Raw genomic sequence first — 27241 nt, forward strand, 5'->3', positions numbered from 1 at the left:
AGAATTACTCTTCCCAAAAGCAATCATGTTATACAGCTAAGAGCAGTTAGTCAGCTACAGGGGTATTAAATGTGCACACTGTTAAATAATCGCCCAGCAGCTATTTGTAATTCAACCGTCTGAAGCTCTGACCCACTGAAAAACGGATCAGAAGAACAAAAAATTCTTCAGCTAGTCGAACATATTTCCCTCTTAAACTGTGCTCTTGGTATTCTAGGAGCAGGTGGGCGGTGGGACCCTTCTTTCCCTTTACCCCCAGCGATTTTTAACCAAAACTGATGGAAATCTCCCCAGCCCTGAGGGCGGAGCGGCATCGCCTCAGCGGCCCCGCGCCGCGCATGCGCCGGGCTCTCGCGAGATCTGGGGGGTAAACAGGGCACAAAATGGCGGCGGCGGGGCCCGGGGCGGCGGCGGAGGCACGGTGAGGGCGGCGGGCAGGCGGCGGCTGCTCCCTGCGGAGCTCTCGCGTCCTCTGCGCCTCTTCCGTGCGTGTGGGGAGCGCCGCGCCCTCAGAGCGAGCGGTAACCGGGCTGAGGGTAGCTGCTGCTTGCGCTCCCGGTGTCTGCACCCTTCGGTGTTTGCACCCCCGCTTCGCTGCGGAGCTCGCAGCCGCGCTCCGGGGGCTGCTGCCCGGGGCTCTCCCGGGGTCTTCCGCACCTCAGGCCGGCCGCTGCCCCCCTGCAGGGGCCGGGGGCTCCCTGCGAGGCCTCGGGCAGGCGGTAACGGGCGGTGAATAGCGGAGAGAGCCGCGGGCAGAGCGCCCCCGGGCCCGGCCGGCACCTCCGGGCTCCGCTGGGGGGTCCCAAAATTTTAGGGGGGAGGGCGGCTCCGGGGGCTGCTTTTGGGGGCGCGGACATGCCCCCATCTCCATGTGTGTTACGAGGGAGTCACACGCTCCGGGTTGTCAGCGCGCTGCTCCTTCGCTCGGCTCTCCCTCAGATGCCATAGTTGTGTTTATTTTATTTTATTAATTCCTGCAGTTGGTTTTTGTTTTTATTGGCGCCTGGGTTGTTAGCCCGTGAGGCGATAAGGTGTGCAGAGATCAGCTGGTAGAGTCCCACGACCACCTTCAGCTTCAGCTTCGGGATGAAGAGAAAAGTTTGTAAGCGCAGCTTGGTGTTATCCCTCAGGTGGAAAGAGAGGGAAATGCTGCTGCTGTGACAAAGAAACACTTCAGGGTTTTAAAAAAGAGGGAAGCGGCAGCTGTCACATGGAGACTTGATGCATTTTGTGCAAGGATTTGCTCTGGGATTGGTCCCACATTCTCCTAAACGGTGTGAGGTCCTTAATAAGGCTCCTGCTTTTCAGTCCTGGTCGCCGTGGGGCTGTGTTGTTCTCTGTGGCTTTTCCATGTGGTCTGGCAGACCAGACAAAAATGTTTCTCTTCCTTCATATTTTAATGGCTTTTTAATTACCAGTTGATGGTTAAACATTAGGATTATTTTTTTCTTTTTCTTGATTATTTATTCTGCTTTGGAGTGCAAACGGAGGCAGCTTCCCTTCCATGTGGAAAACACTTTAAATGTTTAACTTCACATTACTACGTTTCTAAGCTCTGCCCTGATGTTCTCAGGTTGTGGTAATGCACCTCAAGAAAACTTGAACGGCTTCTTTCATGCTGGTAATCTCTTTTCAAGTATAGGGACTGCAGATTTGCTTCCTATAACAGTATTTCTTGTCCTCACCAGCTTCTGAAATAGTATTTAAACCTGATTCTCCTTGTGTCAAATTATGTACCGTAGCAGTACTTCCATCAACAACGTTCCTGATGCGAAGGGAAAAAAAAGCCACGCTTTTTTTGAGTGTCTATGGATGCTTTTTATCATGCTAGTACTTTATTTTGCTTCTTATTTTTTTCGTTTTAATAGGCCTTACGTGTCATTTTGTTCTTCTTATTCCACCTACGCAAAGGGTGGTAGAGTTTGGTTGTCGCTGCTGTCTGTTCTGTTGCCAGGTTAATACCTGTGTATTTCACAGATGCTCTGGTGTGAGCCAGGAAGAAACTCGAGCATGCTTGAAAAATTGCTAACTGAAACGCACACACGACTTTTTTCCTTGCTATTTCTAATGCTAGCTGACAAACGATCTTTTGTGATTTCCATGCTATATGTTTACACAAACTTGAAGCTAACTGTTTTCTATCTTGCCTTGCAGGTTGGCTTGTAAACAACTTTGCCAGTTCTTCTAGGGAGTTAACTTTGCCATCAGCAATGGAGTACAGGACTCAGCTACCATATCCCGAGTGACCACATCTTTCAGGACAAAATGGAGAAGAAGCGTAGAAAGAAATGAGCCTGTTTATTAGGCTTTACCTCAAAAGACCATGAAATCGATACTTTGGACACAGCTTTAAGAATATCCAGTTGAGCAGCACAGTGAAAGCAGTGTTTACTGAAACAAAAATGAACTAGTTTATAAAGAAGAAAAGTGTGATTTGATTATATGGAATTTTTGGAATGAGACCATTTTCTTCTATGACCATGAAGTTTGCAAACATCTGGTTTGTTCTGGTTGTTATTTTACTCTGTGGCAAACAACACTTCAGTACCAGGCTAGGGAATTCTTCCCATGAGGCTCACATATGTCCTGGATGTTCTCGCCTTACTCTAGAAGTGGAATTCACTTCAACAGTCGTGGAACATGGTAATAGAGTTAAGCATTAAAAAAAAATCCATGTGAAGTTCAGGGGCATGTTACTGGGCTGTGGTGTTTGTGCAGTTGTAGTATTCAGAGACTGTATGAGTAGATCTGCTAACTTACCTGCATTTAAATTGAGAATTTTTTTTCAAAGGTTCTTGGTTTAACCTGGCACAAAATTTGAACATGAAGAGGAAGAGGGGGGACGTAAAGAGTAGGTTAAAAGTGAAAACAGTGTGAAGGCTCTGATGGGCAGGTCTGGTCTAGTCACTTTGGTGTGCTTAGTAGTTGTTCACTGACCTGCTTGGTGGTATGGTTAAGGCTGTCATGTGCATAAGAGGGCCACAAAGGAATGAGAAAGACGAGAAATGTGTGGGTTTGTCAAGGAAAAGTTTGAAAGTGATAGTACGTTTGTGAAGAAATCAGAAAGATAAGTGCAAAGGGAGCTGATGAAAGGCAAACTAAGGCTGATACCGCTCCTGAAATGGCAAAGGGGAGCAGCAGAGCAAAGGTGGGTGCTGAATTGGGGAAGGTCTGTGAGGCTGGACAAAGCCAGCCAGTGAAGAGGCAGGGGGAACAAACAGTAACAGGGTGTAGAATGCGGTCTGTTGGCATGGGCAGCTCTGTGCCTGCAGAACTGCAGGATGAATTTAATGAATGTGTGGTCTATGAATGGCAACAGGTTGTGGAGGAAGGATGAGCAATGAGCTCATATCGTTTGCAGTGCTTGCAGGGTGCACAGCTGCCATTTAGGACAACATCTCTGCTGTATCTGAAACTGTGGGGTCATGTAATGTGCTGACTCACCTGATTCAGTATCAGAAGTCAGTAGCTGAGTTGTCCTTAATTCATCCCTCGACCCTGTGTCTGGTTATTCCCTTGGGTGCCCATAATGTGCCCCTAGCGAAGCTATGTACCTACACATGCACAAGAGACCAGCAATGACATCTTGTGTGTTTGTTAGCCAGGGGCTTACTGAGGCAAATGTGGCCGTGTGTGCTGGGGCTGCGGTGCACCCACGAGTCCCTAATCCAGGTCAAGGACTGGGCTCTTGGGGACAGCTTTGTTTTTTGTGTGAGTCATAGGTGGTGCCAGTAATTTCCTCTAAAACTCAATACTGTGTGGAGGCTGGATGATTTTAATTCATGCATGTGAGGAAGCATATTGAATTGGCATATCAAACTGACGTATATATGAGTAGATATGCCGATATAAATGTCATCCTGTACTGCTGGATGTGACAGCAAACTTGTTCCTTCTCCCCTGCTTACCCCACTTGTTTCACCTTTCCATGCTATTTACAATTCTGCCTTCCTTTCAAAGGTCTTTATAATATTTTACAGATCTCATCATGCAAAAATTTTATGTAGTGCACAAATAAATTGCAGACCTGTAAAAGCGAAAAAAAAAAAAAAGTGCCTCAAGTTGTGATTATTAATTCTGGATAAAGAAATGTTGAGATCTTTAAGAAGTGCATGCATAAGTAAGCTACTTTAAACATCAGTTCTGATGATCTGTGTTCTTGTTCCAGAGTATATTGTGGCTTTTAATGGATACTTCACAGCTAAAGCTAGAAGTAAGTTTATTTCAAGTGCACTAAAAAGCAGTGATATCGAGAACTGGAGGATTGTACCCCGCAACAACCCAGCCAGTGACTATCCCAGTGATTTTGAAGTGATCCAGATCAACGAGAAACAGAAGGATGGAGTACTGACACTAGAAGATCATCCAAACATCAAGCGAGTAACACCTCAGCGGAAGGTCTTCCGATCACTCAAATATTCAGACTGTAAGTAATTCTGTGTGTGGTTGCATGAGATGTGCTTTGGAAAAATTTAGGACTGTTGCATAAACGGGAAGTGTCTTACAGTTTTTCTTTAACTTAGAGCAATCTGTTTGTTTGCCTACAAATTATCGGGGTCTTGCCGTAACTTTCCTAAAGCATGGCAGTGCATCTTCAACATAGAAAAGTTTCTTTTGCAGCAGTTAGTTAACAGACATTATGGATCAGTATATCCCTAGTGGATAAAATGGAAGCTTTCACTTTGACACCATTAACGTATCTAGAAAAAAATAAATCTGTAACAATGTGATGTGGATATTTGCATAAACAGCAAATCTTGTTTTTCCTCATACTTTTTTTTTTTTTTTTTTTAATCTTTCTGAATTCTGTGTAGCTGATCCTATGTTGCACTGCAATGAAACCAGGTGGACTCAAAAATGGCAGTCGTCTCGTCCCTTGAGAAGAGCAAGTCTTTCTTTAGGTTCTGGCTTCTGGCACGCCACAGGTCGTCATTCGAGCAGGCGTTTGTTGAGAGCTATCCCACGCCAAGTTGCTCAGACTCTGCAGGCGGATGTCCTCTGGCAAATGGGTTACACGGGTATGCCGTTTGTTGATTTAGAATAACTTCCTTTGAGAAGCAAGTGAAGCGCAAGGAAATGTCAATTGGCTGATAAGTATTAATCTCGTTGGATGCCAGTTCCGGAAAGGTTGAGCAATGCTTTGTTTTGAGGTGCCCTGTATGCTTACAGAGCACTTGTGTGTGTGTGTGTGTGTGTACTGTTCTTACGAGGAAGTAGTCGTGGTTTCTGATCTGTGGCTCAATTTCTGTAAAGGAGTAAGAGTTTTGTTTTAAATCCACAACTTAGTGAACGTGCAGATTAAACATGAAAGTATTCATTCACTTGGCAGAACACATTTGTTATGAAGCTGAATAAAAAACAATCCTTTTCTTTTATTAGGTGCTGGCGTAAGAGTAGCTGTATTTGACACCGGGCTGAGTGAGAAACATCCCCATTTCAAAAATGTAAAGGAGAGAACAAACTGGACAAATGAGAGAACCTTGGATGACGGTGAGTTACTGTGCACAGCTGGGAGACCCTTCCTGAAGGTGATGAGTGCTATTTTGTGTTGCAAAGCTGCTGTTGCTGCTGTGGTGGCAACACATCTGTTAACATCTGTTGAAACTACATGTCTTGAGATTTTATGCTTAATTTTTCAGTATCCTGAGTGCTTTGTACTCTTGCCAAATTCAACAAATAGCATTAAGATTCCAAGAAGGTGTTGCGTGTGCCTCCTTTAATCATATGTGGTGTTTCATCATAGGTTTTGGAAAATGTCAGGGGAAGAAAACATTGTGTTCTGCCGTTTCACAGTGCATATGTGTTTCCATACTTAGGAGGGGGAGTATGTTCCTTCTTTACTGTGCAGTCTGAAACTAATTCAAGATTCACGAGCTTTCTGTATTTTTTTTCTAGTCTATATAATTTTCATGGCATTTGTCAATACTGGCTCATAGCCATTGACATTCCAAAGAACATTTTATTTTCTGCAGTGTATTTGTGTTCCTTTTTCATGTGTTGGCCCTAACTTGCTCTGACCGTGTGCTTTCACAGTTACTCATTTCATACGGTCTGGGTCAGTGAGTCAGCTGGCAATTTAATGCAATCAGAATTCAATGCGTATCTGTATCTTGCTCAGTGTTCTGTGCACCTCCATGGTTTTATTAAGCACAGTATTTCTTTGCATTGTGGCACCTGCTTTTGGTCACACTTCCTCTTAGTGCTGTGGCCAGATGGTTGCTGCACAGGCAGATTTTGAGCGTGTAAATATAGAGCAGGCAGTCCCCTAAAGAAAAAAACACATTATTTTGTGAGGAGAGGAAAAAAATGTTTTCTTGTCATATTTTTCACCCTTAACCAAATATGATTATTGCAGAGGCAGAATAAACATCTTTTAAGAAGTTTACATGTGCGTATGCTAGCCTGGTGACTTGCATTTCCCAAAATAATCTGTTGTGATTCCCTTGTGTGGCTCTTGGTGTCGTTGATAGCAATTAGGTCTAGGAACAGACTGTGGAGTGTGTGTTGCTCCAGGTTTCATCAGCTGGAAATTCTGGCCCCTCTGAATTCGATAGCAAAATGCAATTTAAGAAGATGAGGAGTGAACCCAGTGTTAGCAGTTTGTTGTGAAGTCTGTTGGATCAATGTGATTTATAGTATAGGTGGTGTTTAACAATGAAAATCCTTAACAATGAAATGATTTGTCTTCTAACATCTTATTTTGTTCCCTTCTGTCTGTGATAGGTTTAGGCCACGGGACTTTTGTAGCAGGTGTGATAGCCAGCATGAGAGAATGCCAGGGATTTGCTCCAAATGCAGAACTGCACATCTTCAGAGTGTTCACCAATAACCAGGTAGCATCTTTATAGGTGTTTTAATTTCTGCCTTTTAAGATTAATGCTGTTTTAATCCTTTTCTTTGGGAATACTGCAAGTACTTGTAAATGTTGATATATGTTCTTTAAGTGAGAAGGATACATCTTTCTAGTTAAAAGAAGCTTAGTACAAGATGTCTTAATTTCCAAATCTGGTATATTTTTCAGAAATAATGTGTTAAAGATTTATCTGTATAATGTTGAAAATAAAAACGCATATTGAGCACTAGAAATACTAGGAAACTGCTGTTAGTTTCGTGCTTTCTATTTGTGTTGTTTCACATCATCTTTCTGAAGTCTGTGTTGTCATGGAATCACTAGATTTTTCCATTGATAGCTTTTGTTTTCTGCTGTCTTATACAGGTCTCATATACATCTTGGTTTCTGGATGCCTTTAATTACGCAATTTTAAAGAAGATAGACGTACTGAATCTAAGTATTGGTGGGCCAGACTTCATGGATCATCCATTTGTTGACAAGGTTAGTATGAGGAAATAGTCTTCTTGTTTGTTCAAAACGGTTTTTGGTGGCAGAGCCTTGTTGTAAATGCTGTTTGTGTGTAGGTATGGGAGCTGACTGCCAACAACGTGATCATGGTCTCTGCTATTGGCAATGACGGCCCTCTGTATGGGTAAGTTTTGGTGATCTCTTGTGTTCTGGTGGACAAGGATTTGTTAGAGCTGGTCCAGGGGCGGTACAATGAAAATGATCAGAGGGCTGGAGCATCTGTGCTATGAAGAAAGGCAGAGAGAGATGAGGTTGTTTAGCTTGGAGGAGAGAAGGCTCTGGAGAGACCTCACTGCAGCCTTTCAGTACGTAAAGGAGGCTTATAAAAAAGATTGAGAACAACTTTTTACATGGGCAGATGGTGGTAGGACAAGGGGGAATGGTTTTAAACTAAAAATTAGATGTTAGGAGGAAATTCGTATCTCAGGGAGTGGTGAGGCACTGCAACAGGCTGCCCAGAAGGGTTGTGGATGCCCCATCCCTGGAGGTGTTCAAAGCCAGGTTGGACGGGACTCTTGGCAACTTGAGTTAGTGGGTGACATCCCTGCCCATGGCAAGAAGAAAAAAAGGCAAATAAGTTCTTACATGGTTTTGGAAGTAGTTGTGCTTGTACTGGAGGGTTTTGTCTCCTCCTTTTTGCTGTAATGTGTTTATAGAAAGTGACCAAAATTAGACTCCCACCTCTGTCTCTATCATTTGCCTTAGTAATACATTTGCAAATTACTTAGGTGAATATTTTTCATTCAGACAGTGAAAAGTTAGTAAAAGAACAGCAGGGCTTCCAACTGATACTGCCGCAGTAGTAGAAGCAGACATCTTTGAGAACAGATCTCAGACTTGAAGAACACAGAAGGATCAAGCAAGAATTATTTGCAGAGTATTTGTAAAATAGATGCCTAAGAACAGATTTGATTTTATTTTTTTTGTCTTGAAGATACATGGTTTGGTGTAAGTTACATGTGAGTTATTAAGTGCTTGCGAAGTTGCTTTTAGTCATAGAGCATAACTGTCTTAGGCAGGACCAAAACTTGTTTCTGTGCAGTTTAGATAGAAAGAAGGCCTGACAAAAATCTGGTGGCAATGTGCCCTCGTATCTGTATAAACTTATGGCTATGGTAATGTGTGTGTGTTTTTTTTTTTCTTTTTATTGTCTTGCTAACTCCCATCTTGTTCTAGGACTCTGAATAACCCGGCTGACCAGATGGATGTGATTGGAGTAGGCGGCATTGACTTTGAAGACAATATAGCTCGCTTTTCATCTCGGGGAATGACCACTTGGGTAAGATACTTTAATTGTGGCCAGCCACATGTGCAACCAAAATAAGCGCTTTCAAAAGGGAGCCTTTTTTAGAGGGGTAATCTCGTGCAGCTGGTTTGTGTGGAGTGAACAGTGATAGAAGATTTCATGGAAGCTAGGACTTGTAAGAGAATGATGTAAGACCTGAAGCAAGAAGCTTAATACTCTATCTGGGAGTACTCATCATTAATGTTGGCTGCTTTTGACATTTCTGAGGTATTTCTAAAATGCCCAGTGCCTTCTGAATCACAGTGTGGAGTTTCTTGTGAGGACAAATCACTGCAGAAATGAAGCCAGCACTTTTCCTTAAATCCTAAGCTTCCCGGGTGCTATGTGTAACATTGTGCTTACTTCATATCCTTTCCGTTTGCAGTTGACTGTTGAACTGGGGTGACTGGTACCACACACGTGATTTCAGATTAGGTTGCTTTGTGATCTTGATTAAGGACACTATTATGTACTATTTTCTGTTTGTACTGCTTCTCATTAGCCAGGTAGCAAAGTGGTTATTGTTTAGTTGGTAGTTTCATGCTCAGATACTGGAGGATCTGGCAGTAATGTTGATGTCCCTTTCCTGAATTGAGGATTTGCCATACGCAGTTTGAGCCCTTCTTTAAGTGTTAGATGACATTCTCTTAGTTGAACCATAGCTGATTTAGTAAATCATTTTACTGCTGAATTACCTGTATTAGTTAGTTTAAATGTCCAAATGAAGCAAGCAGTGTTCCTAATGTATTAGGGCACCAATCCATCTGTTCTCTTTTCACAGGAGCTGCCTGGAGGTTATGGTAGAGTGAAGCCTGATATTGTTACCTACGGCTCTGGCGTGAGAGGGTCTGGTATGAAAGGCGGATGCCGCTCTCTCTCTGGGACAAGTGTAGCATCTCCTGTCGTAGCAGGAGCTGTTACCTTGTTAGTAAGGTAAGGCTTAAATAAGAGTCCCTTAAAAGATTCCAATACAGGAGGGTCATTTAAAAAACAAAACAAACAAAAAAAATTAAAAAAAACCCACAACCGAACAAAAACAAACCACAAACAACCTTGAAGGAACCCTCCAAATGAAACTAAATGGTGTTTATGTTTACAAAAACAATCTCAAAGCATGGAATTGGTTTTCTCCTACCTGAGGCATTACTTTGTCTGATTGGCTCTAACCTTTCTGGGACTGTTTTGAATAATTATGTATTTGAAAATATAGTTAGGGACAGCAGTTTTACAAAGTGAATTCATTAAGTGTTTGATGATTTTGAATTGCTTTTGTTGCTTGTGTAGAAGAACAGCTACTCAGAAGAGGCACCTACAGCAGGTAGCTATCTAAATACTCGTAAATTTTATTGTGTGGGCTTTTATGATTATTATCCGGTTGCGTAAGTTATCTGTTGCATGTGGAAGAATTTAAGAGGAAGATAGGAGTTGCAAGTCTCTACTTTGTACTTGTCACTGTTACTACCTAAAGATGAGAGAAGAGTTTTTCAAATAACACAACTCTTATGTCCAAAATTTGAAGTAATCGTTGTATTTCCTCTGTAAAATGATGCATTTTTCTTTGGACAACAAAGCTATTTCTGCCCACCTCCCACCCCTGAAAGAGCTACGCAGAGGAGCATCCCAGCAAGTTGCCAGTTACAGAGGGTTGGATTTTCAGAATATTCTACTTAGCATGTAAAAATACTACCCTGGTTATAATGACAGCTGGTTATAGAGCACATTGTAAGGATGTAATTGATGTAATAATACTGGTTTTCAAGAGAAATTTGTCAGAAAATTGTCACTTCTATTTTCATCTTCAGCAATGCCAGTGAGAAATCAATTAATAATGGACAAGTAGGAACTGTAGATGTTCACAACAACCTAATTTTTGTTTGCATTTGCTTTAAATGAAATGACAACTTCAGGCGGAACAGTAAGCAAGACAAGCAAGAAATTAGAATAATAAAGGCCACCTAATGTGATCTATTGTTTCCTATTTCAGCACAGTTCAGAAGCGTGAAATGGTGAATCCAGCAAGTATGAAGCAGGCACTTATTGCATCGGCACGGAGACTTCCCGGAGTCAACATGTTTGAACAAGGACATGGCAAGTTGGATCTCCTGAGAGCTTATCAGATCCTCAACAGCTATAAACCACAGGCCAGGTTAATTTTAATCCTCAATTAATCAACAGTGTACTATAATCTGCTATATTTCTGTTAAGAGAGCAGGTGATATGCCAGAAATTCAGTTAAGCAACCCATGCTTATGCAACAAAGAACTTGCATAGATCTTACGTAATCCTGAAGTATGGATTTTGACAGGAGAGGGGATAAAAAGTCATTGTATTCTACTCAGGGTAGAGTAGTGTAGGGGCTTGAAGTGTCTTTGAAAGATGAATTTACTTTCTCTTCTAGGCTCAGTTTAAGCTCTCAGATGTTATGAATAATGCCACCTAGAACAAAATGGGACAGTAGTCCAATTTTAGTTTTCCAGAATGAGAATGTTCTCACTGGGCTGAAAAGTTTCTTTTGCATTGTGGAGAAAAAAACACCACGAAACTTTAAAAAAAAAAAAAAATAGAGGGGAAAGGAAGATTCGGACATATTTGGGAAGTGCTTGAAACAGTAACTATGACTGGCATGTTTTAGCTATAATTTTTTCATACATCAGTTTTGTATAGCAGCCTGTACCCCTACTGTGTTTTTTTTTTTTAATTTTGCCTCCTGTCTCTTTGCTTTTAGTTTGAGTCCAAGCTATATTGACTTGACAGAATGTCCCTACATGTGGCCCTATTGTTCTCAGCCCATATATTACGGAGGGATGCCAACCATTGTTAATGTTACTATCCTTAATGGCATGGGAGTCACTGGGAGAATTGTGGACAAGGTAAGAGTCAACATTGTTCCAAGTCCTGACTATTAACATTACTACAAGTTTCCCAGAAAGGATTATTTTAGCTATACATTTGATAGAACAAATAAACTTTTTTACTGGTAAGAGCAAGAGATGTGGAGTGTTTGGTTTTAAAGGACGCACCCAGATTAGTAAGACTTGTCACCATGAACTATCTGCAGATTTTCCAACAGTGTGCTGGTTTCAGGGGCGTGTAGTACTTTGTCTTCGTAAAACCAGTTTGGATTGATTCCACTTAGAGATTTCTTTGTGTTCTGATAGCATTTAAGATCTTCTGGATATTCTTTCCTCATCTCTTTGGTCTGGAGCATAAGAAATCTCAGTAAAGGATCCTGGTGTTACTAATTGTGCCTCTTATGTGGTCAAAACAACCTGAATGTGTTGGGTTATCAAGGCCTGTTGCAAGATCTGTTATTTTATACCAGTAATGCTGAACATCTTTGTTGAAAAGAGAGGATTAAACTTTTTTTTTTTTTTTTTTGATTAAGCTTTAAGTAAGGTTAAATATAGAACAGATAGGTAACTTGTCCCAAGTTACATAAGGCCCATATCTCAAAAATTTAGCCAATATAAATGAGCTTAATTTCAATATGGTAGTGTGAATCCCAAAGCCTGTTTTGTATTTGAGCTTTACACTAAAGGGTATAGAAGCTCTTATCCAATATTGTTAGCTAATTATAATGTTCAGACACACCTAGTGTGATCTGCTTGAATCTCTTAGAGCCATAACCTGTTTTGTTACAGAAAGGAAATCTAATGTCTTTGCCAATACATTTTTGCATAGGACCCCAAAACATTAAATTGGGTGCACTTAGCATGCTGTCCATAGAGCTTCCTAGAGTCCTGCCTCTGAAAGGTGTACGCTTTGGATCATTAAGGCTGTCATGGTTACGTTAATTTGTTGGCACAACATGTATCTTTTTGGACTTTTTGTAATTTGACATTATCTTCAGAAAAGCTAAGATGGGTTATTCCTGTGGGCAGAGGAGGAGGGCTGTGTGCACAAAAATTAGTAACTTCAAGTACTGTCTTACCAATGTCCTGTCTTCATTTCACAGCCAGACTGGCAGCCCTACCTCCCGCAAAATGGGGATAATATTGAAGTGGCTTTCTCCTATTCCCCTGTGTTGTGGCCTTGGTCTGGATACTTAGCAATTTCTATCTCGGTAGCGAAGAAAGCAGCATCGTGGGAAGGCATTGCTCAAGGTCACGTTATGATCACAGTATCATCTCCTGCAGAAAATAAAGTGAGTTCTATGTTTTGTTTGTGTGTGTGTGTGAAGTGGTGTTAATTATTAAAACTGCTTCACAGTATACAGATAACTTACTTTTATGGGATTAGTCTGGTCCTGTAATTTGATGCATAAGTTAAATTGGGGTCAAGGAATTGAGGAGTACAAATAATGATCTTCTTAATGTTATTTTTTTTATTATGAATTCTACGTAACATGTTTTGAAAAAGAGACAATTTAAGTGTCTTTCTCACAGAACCATCCTTAAGTTCCTGAGAACTTCCCAAGAAAATTTTAAGGTTTTGAATGTTTAAATCAAATGACAGTTGTAATGTATTTCAAGTACTTTACATTCTGAGCAGAAATATAAGCTGTTGAGTGCAGAAAACACAACGGTAATACAAAGCAAATGTCAGCTCTTGGTTTCCAAAGCTGGTACTGGTTACTAAAAATAGACTTGATACTTCTGTTTTTTCAGTCTTTTACACTCCACAGTTAACTGGTGAATGTTTAAGTGGGGGAAATGAATTTCACTGTGGTTTGTTCTGTCCTTCAGTCTAAGAACGGTGCAGAGCAGACGTCAACGGTGAAGCTTCCAATAAAAGTGAAGATTATTCCTACTCCGCCTCGTAGCAAGCGAGTCCTTTGGGATCAATATCATAATCTCCGTTATCCACCAGGATACTTCCCCAGGGATAATTTGAGGATGAAGAATGATCCGTTGGATTGGTATTTATCTCAGCTTCTATTAAATCAGTATTTCTTGATTGTGTATTAACGATAGAGAATAACTTCACTGAATGCCAGAGGTCCCTGGCCCTTTTCAGCATGCCAAGAAAATCTCTTAAATTCTGCATGCTTTTTTTGTGCAGGTTTTTGTTGTTATTCTATCTGGTTTTTGTTTCATATGAAATGAAAACCTTTTTAAATACCCATTTAAGACACTTTGTTGTTTTTTTCCCGTTTTTTTGTTTTGTTTTGTTTTGTGTTTTTTTTTGGTTTGTTTTCAAGGCATAGTTCCTTTCTGCCCTGAATCTATGATGATTCTGAGATTTCTCCCATGGAACTGAGGGAGACACTTTATTACTTGCTTTTTTTTTTTTTTTTCACTTATTTAAAATAAAAAAAAAAAAAAGAGAAATTGGAAAGATTGAAGCAAGGAATGGCTGACCAGTTGTCTAGGAACTTCTCTGCTGAGGTTCAGCAATTATTTGCAGGTTTTCCTGTGCACTTCTTCTAGTTAGTGGTTAAAACTGCTCTTACTGGTTCTTGATTGAGGAGGAAGTCCTGTGAAGAGGATCTGGTTTTAATGCAGCAGTGCTGCTCTGTGACATGCTGTAAATATACAGAACTGTGCTTTGTAAGGGATGTTCTCAGTCTCTGGCTTTGACTGTATTACCTATCTTCATAGCACTCAGAACCACTGTCATTTCTGGAAGAAGTTTGCAAAGAAGGGATGGTGGTTGGAAAACCACTGGTTATCCTTTGAAACAAATGGACCTTTCAGAAGGGAAACTAGGAACTAATCTGTAATTACAGGATGTAAATCCGATTCCTCTATGCCAAAGTAAAATGTCTTCAACAATCTTTTCCCTTGTCCTAAGGAATGGAGACCACATCCACACAAACTTCAGGGACATGTACCAGCACCTAAGAAGCATGGGTTACTTTGTTGAAGTTCTTGGTTCCCCGTTTACATGTTTCGATGCAAGTCAGTATGGTAAGCACGTGCTAATTGCCTTGTTCTCAGCACTGTTAACTTCTTCCTAAAATGGCCTGTGTTTTAGAAGACCGAAAATGTTCTGGGGAACTGAGATAGAATGCTAGATAGAAAAATATTACAGCAGTGGTTGTATCTGTTATTTATATGCTAATACTAAATTGTGCAAAGTCTAGTAGAATTAGTGCAGTTCTGTATCCTTATCTTGAAAAAACGAGAAGGAAAACACCTCTGAGTAGGTTAAAAGCCCCTCTGCATTCAGTCCCACAGAGGTAGAACTGAACTTGCTGGGTTTTTGCACAGTCAGAATGAAGCACGGGTGAACTGCAGACTCGAATTGAAAGTGTCCATTCTGTTTTCTCAGCAGTGGCGTTTTGAAACTTTGGTCTTTGTGGATAGATAAAACGGGGCAAAGTATTCTCTACAGCCCTGCATGCTCACAGACCAGTGTGGTTCGTTTCTTCTGTGTTGGATTTGGAGGTTTGATAGATTTGCTAGTCAGGAGGCAAACTGAGCTGTCCATGGTCTTTTCTGCTTCAGTATGCCCTTCTAGTTAACCCTGACAGGCTCCGACAAGGCCCTCTTCTTCTTTGGTCTGGGGTGTTTCTCATTTCTCCAGTGGATTGTAAAGAGAAGAGGGTGTGTTTTCTTGACAGTTTTGTAGTTCTGGAAATGTGGTCTCTAGTGATCTTCTGTTTTTCTTGATTCTTCAGTAAATATCGCACTGCTGTTTTTTGAGCTCAGCAGATGTGCAACTGGAGACAGAAGTGGTAGCCCTTAAAAGCATAATAAAATAGTTTGCTCTGAGACCTCTAGATTTATTACAAGGGCAGGTCTGCTTTGCGTGCACAGATTTGTCAGCTACAGCTCATGTTTCTCCTTAGGAAGATGGAAAAGCTTGGAGATTGGCTTTTAGATTGCCAAAATAGATTAAGGTAGGAGATGAGTGCTTTCTGCGCCTGAAAAATGCAAGTAGGTAGAGGTGAAGGAGAAAGCACTTAAGGAGGGAATGGAACAGAAATATGCAAGTGGAATAAATTTGGTACATGAAATGAGGAAATGGCTGAAATAGTCTTCTAATAACTCTGGTGAAGCTCTGCAGTAGAAGCAGTAGGGGGCAAATAATGTGGCTCAGAAACAGTCTAAATCTGTTTATAAATAGCTACATGACAGGTGTGCTTTCAGGGGAATAGACTTGAAGCAGAGACATCTCTTCCAATCTTGCAACCCACGTTGAATGAAGTTGCTTTGGAATTGGAAGAGGTAGCAGGACTTCATGTGATCCTGGCATTTGCTGGCACCTCTGAACATAGATGTGTTGTTGGTAGTGCGCAGTGGCAGGATGGCTGAGGTTGCAAGGGTTCAGTAGAGATATCTAGTCCCATCCCTTACTCAAAGCAGGTTTCTGAGGACTGTGTCCAGCCAGGTTTTGAGCATCTCCGAGGATGGAGACCTCGTGACTTCTCTGGGCAACCCATTCCGGTTTTGTCTTACGTCTAAATGGGGTTTCCTGTATTCTAGTTTGCACCCATCGCCACTTGCCTTTCACTGGTCTCCACTGAGAATAGCCTGGCTTTATCATCTTTGCTCCCTCCCATCAGACATTTATTTATACACGTCAGTAAGATTCTTCAGCAGCCTTCTCTTCTCAAGCCTAAACGATCCCAGCTCTGTCTTCCTCCACATGTCCACAGTTGTTGTACTGGATACAGCACCACAGAACTGTCTGACCACTGCTGGGCAGAGGGAAGAACCTCCCTCATCCTGCTGGTGGTCATCCTGCTGGTGGTGTTCTTCCTAATTCAGCTTACAGTGCTGTTGTCCTTTGCCACAAAGGTGCATCAGTGGCTCACGCTCCCATTTGTTACCCAGCAGGTCTCCCAGGTCCTTCTCTGCACAGCAGCATCCCAGAGGGTCAGCCCATACGGGTACTGGTGTACGGTATCATTCCTTCCCAGGTGCAGGACTTTGCATTTCCGTACATTGAGCTGTGCAGGGTTCCTGTCATCCCATTTCTCCAGCCTGTCAAGGTCCCTCCGTGGAGCAGCTTAACACTGTGGTCCATCTATCACTTCTCTTTAATTTCTGTTGTGTGCAAACTTGCTGAGGGTGCACACTGTCCTGTCATCCAGATCCTTAACCTGGTTTCTGCAGGGCCTTTATCAGAAGGCTTTCTAAACTTCATAAACACTGACTGCTACAGAATTGGCTGGGTTGCAAGGACTACAGGACTTAATCAGATTGCTCAGGGTATCGTCCTGCTGAGGTTTGTGCCACCTCTGAGGATGGAGATTCCACCACCCCACCGAGCAATCAGAAAGTGAAGAAGCAAGATGGGTTAATATTTAGGAGTAATCTAAAAGCACAACCATATTTTTAGGGAATAAAGTATTTCTTTTCCTGTTCGTGCTTTTCAGTCATGAGTCGTGCAGATACAGTTGTGCAAAATACCCACTTGTGTTAATTTTTGCATGGGTTGTGTTAATACTGATAACGTGACAACGAACAGGCTGGTGAGCTCTGCTTTTGCTTTTACATGCAGGGACTTTACTGATGGTGGACAGCGAGGAAGAGTATTTTCCGGAGGAGATCACCAAGCTGAGGAGGGATGTTGATAATGGCCTGTCGCTTATAGTGTTCAGTGACTGGTACAACACATCTGTGATGAGAAAGGTCAAGTTTTATGATGAAAACACAAGGTAGCTCTTTCTTTAGTTTCTATAGTAAATACAATGTCATAGAACTGGTGTTTTATGGACATAACTGTCCTAAAAACCCCAAAGGGGATACAGTGTGCCTTAGTACCTGCAGCACTTCTCAAGCTGCCTCTAAGAAGGGAGTACCTCAAGAGCAAAACTGACCTTAAGCTGCAGAGCTTAAGGAGAATAGCTTCCTATTTTACCGTGATCCTGAAACCACCCTTGGTAATGTAATCTTGTTTTTAAAGCCCAGGAAAACGTTTACAGTAGAAAGAAGTAAAAAATTGGAGACTGGCAAAGAAAAATTGAGACGTTTTCACTTTGGACAGCAGAATAAAAAAGAAATGTAGCTTGCAGACTGTATCACTGGGATGTGCAGCCAATGTTGAAATTATTCCAGTGTGCTTTATAAAGGGGAAAATAAATTAATACCAATGGTAATGGTAAAGACCTTTCTAATTACTGTGGTTTCAGCCTGTTTTATGTTAAGCTAGAAAGATCTTTCTGCAACTTGGGAGCAAGTAACACTGCTTCATTAGAAAAAGCTAGAAGCAAATGACATGACTGTGATTTTGGCCTCATCATAGCCAAACACCAAACCGAAGACTGAATTTCTTTGTAGCAAAACAAAGTTTTCTATGAAACTGGAATGTAGTGAGAACTTTACAACATTAATATTATGTTACTTCTGCTCAGGATAGGTGTCAGAGATACAGCTGCTCACGTGCCCCAGAGTTAAATGAGGCTTTGAGAGTTTTGAGTTCATTATTTTAGTGACTTGAAAAAGTTTGTGTGTGGAGAGAGACCTGATTTTTCATAATACAGACTAGAAGTACCTTTTTTATACTAATTCACTGTGTTACACTTACTTTTATAGACAGTGGTGGATGCCTGATACTGGAGGTGCGAACATACCGGCTCTCAACGACCTGCTGTCTGTCTGGAACATGGCCTTTAGTGACGGGCTCTACGAAGGCGACTTCACCCTGGCAAACCATGAAAGTGAGTACCGGAGTCCCTTGCCTAAAACAGGCTGTGAACAGCAGGTTGCTTGTTTGGAAAATAGTTTCTGTGAGGATCAGCTTGAGTGAGAGTCGAGGGAACTGCTCTGAAATTGAGTGAAGAGAGTGATAAGCATGCTTATGTGATTGTTTCCTGCATCCAATAAATTTTCAGACAAGGTAACAAATGTCCTGAGTTTATGGTTGAATTCCAGGTGAAGGATATTCTTGGGGCATCCGCATTTGTCTGTACTATAAATACTGCTTGCCGAGATGAAGTCTTGGGTTAATCTTAGTTTTGCAGTTAAGTGGAAATCTTAGATTTTGAAGGAAGAAAATCGATTGGGAGTCTTTCCTTGGGATACTCCAATTTAGATGTACATCAAAGCATCCTAAGAAGCTTTGTAAATCCCTGTTCTCGTGATCTTTTGAATCGATTTCCCTGAAATGAGTGTGTTTTACTAGTTTCAAGTTCAGACTTTGTGGTTAGGGCACAGGTCCATGACCTGATTGCTTTCAGACTGTCTAGGTCTAGCCAGTCTTTATTATATTTTTTTCTGACCGAGTCACTTAATGTTTTAATGCTTTGTTTTTAAATCTCTGTCTTCTGACTGGTTCGTTTGGAATGTGTATGTGAAAAGAGAAGGCACAGGGGGCTCTGTACGCTCCCCAACACTGACTGAAGGAGACAGGTTCTCTCTATAAATAATGACTCTTAGTGCAAGCTACTGCCTTTGATGAAGCCTTTCAGTTTAAAAAAAGCAGTTTCAGTCTCATAAATGGAAAAGCTTGAAAGCAGTACGTAGAGGTGAACCTGGTAAACGTGCACTTAGAAATAAACGCCTTATCTATATGTATTGGTCAAAATACACAACTTTGGATAAATGTTAAATATTCCTGGGAATATTTTCTTCTGTGCTTGTTTTGCCAGCTCACTGAATTAGGTGGGAAGGGGGAAGCATCACTTTCAGTCTGTAAATGCAATTCTGTGATGTCTTTCAGTGAATTACGCATCAGGATGCAGTATTGCAAAGTTTCCAGAAGATGGCATCGTAATTGCACAGACCTTTAAGGATCAAGGTATGCTTTTTCTTCTTTGCGTTTTAAGTAGAACCTGCAAAGCAAAGTTACAAAGCCTAAAGGTGCAAAAACTGGAGTGAAAAATGCATTAAAAGGCTGAGTATTTTTTCATTTTGTGTAAAATGGGCAGTTGGATATATAGAGGAAGTTGCAGTGTGACTGTATACACAGTTTTTATATAGTACAGCAATATTCAAGTGTATATGTGCAGTCTTCTGTTTTTTGCTGTATGTAAACACATCTGCATGTGTGTGTGGCTTTAGGGAGGAGATTGTGTTCCATGTCCATGCTTCTCACACCTTGCAAGTGATACCAAAATATATTTGTACACAGAATTACTCTAATCATTGCCAAAATTGGTTTAAGCGTTATGGTAGCTGTGATGATCTAAGGGTGTAGGTAAGGATTTTGTTAGACAAAGTTTCGCCTACTACCTACTAGATTCTCACAAGGGAAGCATTTTAGGCACACAGGAAGCCTGAGCTTTCAGACAGGAGTGATCTGTTCCCTGTGCGCATCCGTTCCCTTAAGTTTTATCGTAATACCTTTGAGTTGATGAGGTACTCAAACTCAATACCTTTGAGTTTGAGGTACTGATTCAGAGCTGTAAGAGCAGCAGGCAACAAAGACCTGTTTTTAAGAGCCTTTAGGAAATGCTGTGTAGGACTAGCTGACCAGGACTCTTAAAGCTATCATGGGTCAGGTTTGTGTCTATGGATGTAGAGGATTTGAATGTGGGAGCAGAAGTGCGTGCATAGCTTCTGCTACGAGCCAAAAGCTGTCAGAGGAGATGAGGAAGTGCACTGGAGTTTTGTGTGACTTAGTGTGCAATAGGCACATGTGATTACTTAATAGAGAAATGTTCTGGAGCAGTAAGGAGCTCATCCATGTCAGCCTTTGGGAGACCAGGTGGTACCCCTGAAAAGCTATGTGCTGATGGCTTAGGTATTTCTGTGTGAGAGAGGGAGGGAGACAGCATTTGACAAGTAGCCTGCTGCACCTGCTTTCTCTGAATCCTTTTCATTTCAATTCATGAAACAAAAGAGCTCGATGTTTTGCTTCTGTTCTCTGAAGGCAGCATCTAAAGTAAAGGAGACTAAATACTTGACTCAAATACTCTGAGGTTGGTCATCTTACTTTGTTTTTCGAAATGGGTGTTAGAGGTGGGAAGCTAAACTAAAAATCAGTTTTCTACAGAACTCATTTTAGTATCTTAATGAATTGGGGTGTTTTCTTTCTTGCTGTTTATGGCAGCGTTCAAGTTTACTGGAGATAAAAGCAATTGGATAGATTTGTCAGATGCAAAGGGCAGATTTACAGCCACGTGTCCACTGGGTTTTGCTGCACCTACCCATTCATGCCACGAGACCTTCCTTTGGTTGCTTTTTCCATGTTTTTCATTCACTGATTAAAATTGTAAATATTTTGGAAATGTGTTTGAAGTTGCCAGTTTATTCAGTCACGCACAGTGCTTTTGGATGCAGGCTTTAAATGATACTTCCAAATTGCTCTTTGTGATACTGGTGCAAATGTTTTGGAAAAGGCTTATCTCTGAACCATGGCAGGGCTGGATGTAACAAAACCTGGCTCTACCTGCCAATTCAAAGAGCAGCTGGGGTAAAGAGGGAGTGCAGTTTGCCAAAGGTTGCTGTAGAGGCAAAGGTGGGAAAATTCATGTTACTTTTTTTTTTTTTTTTCCTTTTGGCATATGTATCCTCACTAAACAATACTTCTATTTGTTCCTAAATTGAAAGCTGAGCAGGTGAAGTACAAGGGAAGTGGGTACTGCAGAGTTGCAGAGAGATGCAAGCCCAGCAGTCTTCAAGATGGGCTTTGACTGATTTAAGTCAAAGTCCTTTTCTTGCAGCTGCTGCTTGCAGAGAGACAGATGTTGTTTCATGGAACTTCCCTATTCTCTTTTTTGTTCCATAGTAAGCTTTCTTGTAGGAGAAGGTAGGCATGACAGCAGTATGTTGGCAAAGAGCAGTATGCGTTGTGATGGCTGATTTTTAAGTTACCTTGTTCTGTAGATTTCTGCAGGACTAAAACAACATAATGTGATTTTTAAGGTAGATCAGCTTGATTTAAAACTTGGTGCTGAAAATATTAGGATTTTTGATTTTGGAATGTTGAAGTTCATCCAGGATTTGATGTCTCTTATTTGCTTCTGTGCGAAAGAAGGAAAACATTAATGTCAGCAGAAAACTTCACAATCAGGGTCTTGGAGCAGTTTGATTTTTATCTTAACACCATGTCTGTTGTTTTTGTTTTTGTTTTTTTTTTTAAACATTTTGCCTATATCTGTGACACAAAGACTGGCATAGCTGCGTTTGTAAGTTTGCAATGTAGACTGTGTTGATCTGTAGAAAACCTGACGTTTTGCAGGCTCTGAAATTTTTGTGCTTTCTTTTAGGTCTTGAAGTTTTAAAACAGGAGACTGCTGTAATTGAAAATGTCCCTATTTTGGGACTTTACCAAGTTCCTTCTGAAGGTGGTGGCAGAATTGTTCTGTATGGTGACTCTAATTGCTTGGATGACAGCCATCGACAGAAAGGTGTGTACATTTGACACGCAGAAAGAATTACTCTCTTAGCAAATGTCCTCTGGGTTTCTTACAGCTCCCCCTAGAAACAGCTGCTTTCTAGGGAAACTCTAAAAATTCCTATGTGAGATATAGCTTCATTTCTGTGGAACTCTATTGAAAATGCTGTCAGGTGCAGTTGTAACTAGAGTGTGCCCCATAAATTATATATATATATATATATATATATATATATATGTATATATATATATGAGACCTAAGATATCTATTTATTTATTTATTTAGGTCTTTGTCACTGATACTTTAAAATGTTGGGCTTCCATCCCTTGCCTAATTTATTTGAGTTTAAAGGAACTTACTGCCAAAGTGAGCTTTCCATCTTTAGCTGATTTCTGTCTTTTCCAAACATCATCTTTAAAGTTTTTCTGGTTTCTCCTTGTCTGTCTTTGGATGGGTTCCAGTGACTTGCTGTAACACTAACAGATTGGTGCCTTTTGTGCAGCTTTAAATTAAGTAATAGAGTAATGCTCTGTGACCTCCTAATGCTGGCAAATTCATTGTGACCTATGAAGCAAGGAAAAAGTGGAAGGCTCCTAAAAAATCCTTTAAAGTTAGCTTTTGAGTTGCGAATCAGCAGCTGTGTCTCCCGCAGAGACATCAGTAGCTTTAACTGAGGTAAATTCCTAGCATTTGTGAATATAAATCCTTAAAATCTGATTGACCTCTTTAACAATCAAAGGTGAAGGTTTAAGGGACACCAGGATTATGAAGATTAATCCCCATTCCCAGCCAACTTTTCCCTGGGTTGAGAAGTTCTGAGAAAAGTAGTTTTGCTGTATGGTGGAAATGGCTGGAAAGACACTGTCCCACTCCTGAAAATGGAAATTTCGGGGGACTGTGGTGTTAACCAGGTGGAGTGCACGTGCGTTAGAGGTAGCTCCGGCTTAAGGCAGCAGTAAATCAGGAGAGAATCAACACAAGGTTTTGTATGTTGTTGAAGTGCAAAGGAAAACCATGATGAAGTATGTTGTGGTGTGGTCCACAACAGGCTGGGGACCAACAGCTTTTGTCGGTACTCCTTTTCCTTCAGCTGGGATGTAGCCAGAACCTCTCCCGTTCCTTTGTTTTGTGTTTTTTTGTTGTTTTTTTTTTTAAGCTTGGGAAAGCAAATGAGTCAGAGCTTTCCACTGGGGGGGGGGGAACTACCTTGTTTTTAATTTTATTTGCAACGTATTTATTATGTCATCTTAAAAATAAATAAATAAATAAATAAATAGTTGCTTCTCTTTCCCTCATAGAAATAATATCAGAAGCCTAGAGCTCCCTGTGAAAAAAAATGGTAATTTTTTGCAGGAGCTTGACTGGCTCTGTCCAAACTGGAATTCCCATATTTAAGATGTGATTTTATGACTTCCTCCCCCAAAAGAGCCTGATTTGGTACACAAGACAAGAAATTTTCAGACTGAACATATTAATTTTGTGTTTGTGTAGAGTTGGAGGAGGAGGGGTTGAAAGTTGCATCTTTCCAAAATCAGGCTTAGGACTTCAAAAGGAGAATAACAACAGTGAGAAATTCCTTGTGCTTCTGAATGCCGCCATATCCTGTTTAACAGAAAGATAAGCCATTTGAAGTGTAGCATAATGCCTATTTTGTGCTGGGGCCCGGGGCTGTGAAATCCACAGATTGCTTCTGGCTCCTGGATTCCCTCCTGCAGTACACGTCCTACGGGGTGACGCCGCCAAGTCTCAGCCATTCCGAAAACCGCCAGCGACCGCCGTCAGGAGTGGGCGCCTCTCTCCCGGAGCGGATGGAAGGTGAGAGCCTCACTTACCGAGCAGAGCCAGCACCCAATGGGCTGTCAGGGTGGAATTTGAGGCAGACCAAGGCAGACCCTTGAATTACGTGCCACTAGGGCCAGCTTGGGGTGAGCTCTGTTATTCTAACCGGGAGAGTTAGCTGTGAGTCAGTACCATAACGAGCTCCTGGTTTTACAGCAGCTCTGGTTAGGCAGAGGGAGATGTTAGGAACTCTCTTATCCTCCCAGTCTCTTGGTAACCCAGTCTATCTCTACTGTGAATCGCAGGTAACCATCTGCATCGATACTCAAAGGTGCTCGAGGCTCACTTGGGAGACCCTAAACCCCGTTCCCTTCCTGCTTGTCCTCACCTCTCCTGGGCCAAACCACAGCCTTTGAATGAAACTGCTCCCAGGTTTGTCTCTCATTTCTGTACAGAGTCTTGCTTCTAAGTTTGGCAAAAGAGTCATTTGTTCCATTTGCTTTTACAATGGACAGCTGGAATTCCTTTCCTAGAGAAACACCAGATTGTAGAGAGGAAATGATGATGAATGCCTCCTCAGTGAGTAATTCTGACTCACCTGATGGTTACACTGTATTGTACAAAACCGACTGATTTTAAAAACAGCTTCACAGGTCAACACACTGTTATGATTGAGTGATCCCAACTTAAAGGGCTTGCGTAAATATATCATCACCACGTGCTTTTGAAATACTTTTCTGAAGCACTTTCTTGGATAGCTAGCCCAACTCTGCCTTGTGGTGTATTTTCTGTCAGTCACTCAAAAGCAAATGCGTCAGCATGCTTGTCTGTTAAGCTCCTAATGGTAGCTTTTGGTAGTCTGCGTGCAAGGAAGAATTGCTGGTAAATAGTTGTTGGTCTAAAAGTGTCCCTGTGACATCTGCAGTGAACTTTGGAGGCCTGCAAGCTGCAAAACATAAAGAACTGACAGGATTGTGGTTTGGGTCTGAATTAGTGAGTAAGATGCAGGTTTCAGCAAGGTTTCTACGGATGTTTCTACAAAGTTCCTTGTGTTACTGAAGTACATGGGCAGACGTTTGTCTTTGCATTTCTTCTAGCAACCTTTGGAAACATCAGAAGTTACTATCAATTGACCTTGATAAAGTGGCCCTGCCCAGTTTTCGACAGAACCGACCCCAAGTGAGACCTTTGTCCCCTGGCGAAAGCGGAGCATGGGACATTCCTGGAGGTAAGGGTTGAAAAGCTGGAACAATATTGTCTTGCTTGCTTTTTATACAGTCTTCAAAACAAACAAACACCGAGCAGACCGAGGGAGGACACGTGTTTTCCTTTCAGTTGTGAAAATCATGCAAATACAAATAGGGTTGTGTTGTAAGAGACTGATGGGGCCAAAGATAAATATATTTACATATGAATAGTTTATTCAGAAGGAGTCATATGGCATACAGGGAGTAAGATTTTTGCTGGGTGCTTTTTTGGCCAGTCCAGGCTTATTTTGGCGCTGTTCAGACCTGTGGTAGGCAGCAGCAGCCCTGTCCTTGGGCGCTGTGGCCTGGTAATGCAAAACCTCCTAATTAAAATTCCTTCTGTGAGTGCACAGATGCAAAAGCAGAGTCCAGAAGGGTTTTTCCTGAACGGTGCTTTGGGGAAGGTGTTAGGCTAACAAATGATGTAGAGCACTTGAAACAGCTTTAGTGTAATGGTGCTCTTCTTGTCAGCTCGGCACCGTGAGCCCAGCTGGAAGCTGTCTAAAAGCCTCACGCATGCTCTTTTCCCAGCCCGAGCTGCGCGACCAAATGGTGCCTTTTAAAAAGGAAGGGCTGTGCAGCTCGTCCTTGCTGCGTGCACGTGCAGTCTCTGGAGCAAAACAAAATCCCTTTTCTCATGGCGTGAGGGTTTGATGGCATTTATAGAAAACATTTAGTGGTAAAGTTACGATCAAGTGCTTGCATCTCTTCACTTGTAATGCAGAACAGAAGGTGGTTGTTGCAGGGGAAATCTGGGTTATGCTTTGATGTTCCGAAGTAGGTCAAGGTGGAAATGCTGGTGCTTTTCTGTGAAGTTAGTTAGCATCCTGTCTTATTTTCGCTAATTGGTCTGCAGTTGTTAATCTTCCTGTCTGAAATGTAATCTGATTATGGCTGTTTTGTCTCGGAATAAGAACTGCCATCGGATCGCTTTGCTAGATAGCGTTAACACTGCTAAGAAGTTGCAGCTCCTGTGGTCATTTGTCACTTCCAAACCTCCCTGCTCTGCCTGTCTAGGTATAATGCCCGGACGGTACAACCAGGACGTGGGACAGACCATTCCAGTCTTTGCTTTCCTTGGTGCCATGGTGGTTCTGGCGTTCTTTGTAGTGCAGATCAACAAAGCGAAGAGCAGGCCAAAGAGACGGAAACCGCGAGTGAAGCGACCGCAGCTTATGCAACAGGTTCATCCACCAAAGACGCCTTCTGTGTGAGAGCTCTTGCTTGCCAAAGACGACCTCCTTCTACCAGTTGCTTTCCTGGATGGTCGGTCACTCCCAGTGAAGGAGCAGCGAATGCGGTGATCGTGCTGGCGCTACGCATCTGACATCATCTCATAGTCTTTGGTTTCTGGAGAGAAAATAACAGGACCTCAGTTGATCATCTGTACATAAAACTGCAGCTTTAAGCAGCCGAACCCACCAAAGACTTGAATACTGTTCAGAAGGCTGCTTAGTCACTACATAACCCACGAGGGGGAAAATGGACCTTTTTTTTTGTAAGCTGACCAAACTAAAATTTATTTGTTTAGAGGCTATTTTCTATATTTATTGTTGGGGAGGGCGGGGGGAAGAGTCACTTTAAGAACCTCTGCTAAGGGAACGCAAGTGCATTTTTTGGATGGGATGCAATTTTCTAGAATGCTCTAACGCTGAAGAGTACAACTTACATTGGTAAAGGAGGGAGGGGGCAGGAGGGACTAGTACAAATCGGTGAGACATAGTCCTGCAGTTTATTTTTATAAAGCCAACTACCATGATGTTTTGTAATTTTTGGTCATGATTTCACCATTGTTGGTGAAGCAGATTTTCAATAAATATGTTATCTATATGAAGCTGAGACAACGTGCTACATGGCTTTTCTTTCCGCTGCCAGTCAGAGGGAACAGGCTGGTGAGTAGAGAAAATTTTCTTGTGTCCAAGTCTCCCCCCATATCTTAATCCTTAAAACAAATGTTCACTTACCAGGGAAATGGGGACTTTGACAATCCACGGTAAGGGCTCTCTATTTGTATGTTTGACTGTCTTCAAACAAAGGTAACTGCAGAAAATATATCAACAGCCCTTCTTCCATCAAAAAAGGGGGAGGGGATGAGCTGTAGGGCTCAGCAGTGGGTAAAGCAGCCAGTCCACAGGGACTTGCAGCTTGGGGGCTGAACACCCCAGTAAATGGGAGAAAGGCAGAAAAATGCCAGTGAGGAAGACCCAAAGCCCCCAGGGAAGCACCCTAACAGGGCCTTTGGTTTGTAGCTATCTTCTTGGAGGGAGCCTAGAAAGCTTTGGTGCCTCTGCTCTGGCCGGTGCTAATGAGGAGTCTCACTCCTCTCGTCACAGCGCTAATGAGAGATTACAGCCCCAGTGCAGCCTTGAAACCAGAGTCAACTTGTATCAAAGCGCCAT

The 27241-nt window shown here is 41.8% G+C and overlaps 1 protein-coding gene across 2 annotated transcripts; it reads left to right on the top strand.

Moving 5' to 3' along the window:
- The first annotated feature begins 283 nt into the window (after positions 1-283).
- MBTPS1 (membrane bound transcription factor peptidase, site 1) lies at positions 284-26686 on the top strand. 2 transcript variants are annotated; one of them, XM_027466059.3, is made up of 23 exons: positions 284-421; positions 2155-2643; positions 4169-4426; positions 4815-5018; positions 5380-5490; positions 6724-6833; positions 7217-7333; positions 7417-7484; positions 8537-8639; positions 9427-9578; positions 10630-10791; positions 11371-11515; positions 12601-12789; positions 13331-13503; positions 14379-14494; positions 17037-17193; positions 18071-18195; positions 19197-19274; positions 21688-21828; positions 23500-23631; positions 23901-24027; positions 24693-24823; positions 25860-26686. In XM_027466059.3, exons 2-23 carry the CDS (start codon positions 2457-2459, stop codon positions 26054-26056), a joined length of 3183 nt encoding a protein of 1060 aa, XP_027321860.1. In that variant the 5' UTR covers positions 284-421; positions 2155-2456; the 3' UTR covers positions 26057-26686. The 2 variants fall into 2 exon arrangements, with proteins under 2 accessions (XP_027321860.1, XP_027321861.1); XM_027466060.3 differs by having other exon boundaries at positions 395-521.
- The last annotated feature ends 555 nt before the right edge of the window (positions 26687-27241 follow it).

Source organism: Anas platyrhynchos, chromosome 12 (genome assembly GCF_047663525.1).
Source record: "Anas platyrhynchos isolate ZD024472 breed Pekin duck chromosome 12, IASCAAS_PekinDuck_T2T, whole genome shotgun sequence".
Lineage (NCBI taxonomy): Eukaryota > Metazoa > Chordata > Aves > Anseriformes > Anatidae > Anas > Anas platyrhynchos.